Source organism: Belonocnema kinseyi, chromosome 1 (genome assembly GCF_010883055.1).
Source record: "Belonocnema kinseyi isolate 2016_QV_RU_SX_M_011 chromosome 1, B_treatae_v1, whole genome shotgun sequence".
Taxonomy (NCBI): domain Eukaryota; kingdom Metazoa; phylum Arthropoda; class Insecta; order Hymenoptera; family Cynipidae; genus Belonocnema; species Belonocnema kinseyi.
Genome location: NC_046657.1, coordinates 58,934,032 through 58,937,926, shown reverse-complemented (window position 1 = coordinate 58,937,926; position 3,895 = coordinate 58,934,032). Strand labels below are relative to the sequence as shown.

At 38.6% G+C, this 3,895-nt stretch overlaps 1 protein-coding gene across 1 annotated transcript; it reads right to left on the bottom strand.

Annotated features, from left to right (window-relative positions):
* Nucleotides 1-2,096: 2,096 nt before the first annotated feature.
* On the bottom strand, nucleotides 2,097-2,543 carry LOC117177919. Its single transcript, XM_033369027.1, has one exon. It carries the CDS (start codon nucleotides 2,541-2,543, stop codon nucleotides 2,097-2,099), a length of 447 nt encoding a protein of 148 aa, XP_033224918.1.
* Nucleotides 2,544-3,895: the final 1,352 nt, after the last annotated feature.

Here is a 3,895-nt window from a genome sequence, read left to right as displayed (position 1 = left end):
CTTCAAAGTTTTGAGAAATCTAGAAGTTATTTAAAATTTGCTCAAATTTAATTTAGTTTTTAATTTTTTCTTAGAAATGCTAAAAATTTGTTTAAACAAATCAAATATTTCTACAATTTTTAGAAAATCCTTTTTATTATATGTGGAAAAAATGTAAAGCATAGATTCAAAATTAATAAAAATCTGAATATCAAATCATTTGAACCTCGATTTAAACTTAGGGAAATTGAAAATGATTTTTCATTCCAAATAATTATATTAAGTGAATATTTTAAAAGATTACCAAAGTTTTTAACATAGAATCTGCAATATTTGAAAGAAATGTTTTGAAATTTGCAGGATTTTAAAAAATATAGTAGGAAAAGTTCGATTCATTTTAAAAGATATTTGTCAAATTTATCTCACAATTTTTAGAAAATTCTAGAAATTTAGAAAAATTTCTTTAAAATATTCGAAATACTCTTTTGAGAATTTTGAAAGTCTTTTAAAATCTTTTTAAATATTATCTTAAAATAATTATTCAAAATGAAAAATCAATTTCCCAAGAATCTTAAGTGAATATTTCTTTATTCTGTTCAAACCTTTCGAAATTCTTAAAAAGCTTCTAAATTTTTTATTTCAAATCTGAAAATATCTAGATTTTGGTTTAACTTTCTTAACTATTTAACTTTTTGTTTTAAAACACATTTAATTTACTCGTCCTAATTGAACAGTCAAATGTTACTAAATATTCAATTAACGTTCGTTTTTTAATTAAAATATTTCAAATTGGGGCGGAAAGTCACCTCTTTTATCGGTCACGGAAATAATATTGATCAAACCCTTTGCCTTTCCAACATCTGTGGGGCAGGAAGGCATCTCTTTGAACGGTCACAGAAATAATTTTGGATCAACCCATTCCCCTTTCCAAAGTTTCGTGGGGGCAGGAAGGCACCCCTTTTACCGGTCACAGAAATAATGTTGGTCAAGCGCTTTCCCTTTTTCAAGTGATCCTGGGGGCGGGAAGGCATCGCTTTGACCGGTCAGACAAATAATGTTGGTTGAACCCATTTATTTTTTCGAGGTCTTGTGGGGGCGGGAAAACATTCTGTAATAAGATTTTCTGCCCAGCGGTAATCTCCTTGCTTAGAAAAAAGTGTAAAATTTCCACGTCAGACCGACTATTATCAGAGCCATCTTTGACAAACAACAACTAGTTCGTTGATTCGTTCGTGGATTACCGATAAACTTACGAGAAGACACTTGAAACGTGGTTAAAATTCGGTAATATCATTATCACTAAACTAGCACCAATCACAAGGTTCGACGTAAAGTTTTGAAGCCCTTTACGTAGTGGCTGGCCTCCCAACTGGCCACAGACATAATGTATTTGGAAACCGCGGTCACTTTAGATCGGAGAAGTTGCATTCCGATCTCTCTTCTCCCACCCGTACGACGAACTCAGGGCAGTAGAGACGAGCAAAGTGTGGGGGATTCTCTCAATAGGTAAGAAATGGATATGTACGTATAAAACCCCACTATAATTGGCGGTGTCTTATTATGTCTTGCTCAGATTAAATGACAAATGTAAAGACGAAAAATCAGAAATAGGTTTTTCTTTAAGAAATTTGTTCGGTCTTGCAGTTTTAAACCTGTCCGATGTAGTTAAATGTTTCAATGAATACCTTGAAGCTATCCAAGCATTAGACAGTAGCGTTCAAACGTTTTGTGATTACATTTCAAAGACTTTTGCAATTTTTCCACCTAAAATCTGAGCTCAATTTTCTCCAACAATAACGCGAATAAAAATGGTTGTGAGGCTTACCATTCGAAACTAAATGCTATATTTAGAAGTGATAACCCAAACATTTATAGTTTAGTCGAAGATATGTTAGAAGTCTAAACGAGTGGCTGCAAAAAATTGAGAGCAAGGGAAAAAAGAGGAAAGTAAATACAGAAAAAGAGAAATCTCTTATTGATGAAATGTTCATGTTAGGAGTAGGTTTCATAACTACGAGGGTGGTTCAAATATGATCGAGACTCCTCCGTTTCGAGCGATAAGCGGGTTTCACGTGTGTTTTCAGAAGGTTAGAGTAGTATGCAGCATTAATAGTACGTTATGTGCGCAGTAAATCGACGTACAGCACGCCCCGCCGGTCCCAGAACACAGTACACATAACCTTACCCGCGGAACTGGTTGTCTTCGCTTTGACTGGCGCCCCTTCCTCCTTCTTTCTCTTCTCTTTAGACGACACCTTGCTTTCGGAAGTGTAATAGCATACCCATGTCTCGTCTATAGTGAAGATTCGCGTTAAAAAACCGTCTCCCTCCGCCTCGTATCGCATCAGCAAGCGGCGACAAACTTCCAATCGCGTGAATTTTTGCTCGAAGTTCAACAGTTTAGGTACCCATCGCACCGTTACTTTCCGATATTGAAGGTGTTCGTGAATGATAGACTCTACACTACCAATACTGATGCCAAGTTCAGCCAAAATGTCTCGAACATTCATCCAACGGTCCTCCAAAATCATTTGTTCTACGCGGCGCATGTTGTCTGGTGTCATGCTGGTTCACGGTCCACGATCATGCAGCTCATTATCGACGGTTTCCCGGCCATCCTTGAATGCTTTGGCCAATTTAAACACGGCAGCCCTACTCAGACACTCACTATCGAGCTTCTTTCGCAAACGTAGAAAAATTTCCGTGTTTTTAACGCCTTCCCGCACTAAAAAACGAATGAAAATACGTTGCGCAACGGCGGTTGGCACTTGACGTTCACTCATGGTCGTAGCACGCGCGTGAAACATGCACTCCCGACGAAAACTATGTCACACTGTAAGGGACCCAGCTATCACATACTCAATTGGAGAAGCGTAGGGGATGTTTTAGGAATGGGAGTTATTGACAATACATATTTTCTAAAAAAAAATTTAACACGCTAGTATGAAGTATAAGTATATACGTAAAAAATGCTGATAGTCCTAAAGTCCAATTCAGACTAACCGTTCTCGGTTACGGTTAGCCGGTCCGGTTGGACTCTCGGCCAATCAGCGCATACTGGATCCCGGTTCCCGTTCGGTTCGAGCATTTAGGTTCGATTCTAATTTCAACCGTGCCATTCGCAACCGTAGCCAATCAAAGCTCTCACTAAAGCCACGAGGCCTGCCAGCTGTTTCTCGAGCTTACTGGACGCCACTCACGTCACTTTAACCTACGAATCGCGCATACGTGAGAATGAAAATCGTGTAAGCTGAATCGGGGCAGTGTGAGCTACACCGGTCAACCGAGAACCGGCGAACCGCAACCGAGAACGGCTACTCTGGATTGGCCTTAAGTCTGAAAAAAGTGTAAAGGGAAATTGCAGGGAAAAAGGAGATTTTGACGATAGACCGCAACTGAAGTGCACCGCCGCTCTGACTGGTCAGAGAAGTAATTTAATGTCGCATCCCTGCTTCTTTTCTAACGTCACGTGGCGCCGGGAAGGCACCCCTGTCACTGGTCACAGAAATAATGCAAGGTCGCACCTCTAACCCTTTTTTAACGCCTCGTGTGGGATAGAGGACACCCCTGTGATTGGTCACATAAATAATGTTGGCCCCTAACTCTTGCCAACGTCTTTTGGCGAGGCTAAATTTCATTCCTGTGATTAGTCACAAAAAATGTCTTATATATTTTATTGTACATAATTATTGTAATTAAATCGAATAATGGGTTCTTTACCTAGACTCTCGGCTTTAAGAATTATGCATTTTATAATCATTTATTTTTACCGTTACTGTAAGTTGTATGTTGGTACTTATTTTTTATACAGTACAAGTTCGATAAATTTTCAACTTTGGAGATGTAGGGGCGGGAAATTCCAGGAACTGCGGACTTAAGGGTACAACCCACTTTGAACGCTAAAAAGAATCTTTGC

What these genes read in the sequence shown, in the direction of transcription:
- LOC117177919 (XM_033369027.1), bottom strand. Translation starts at nt 2,543, where the DNA reads ATGACACCAGACAACATGCGCCGCGTAGAACAAATGATTTTGGAGGAC.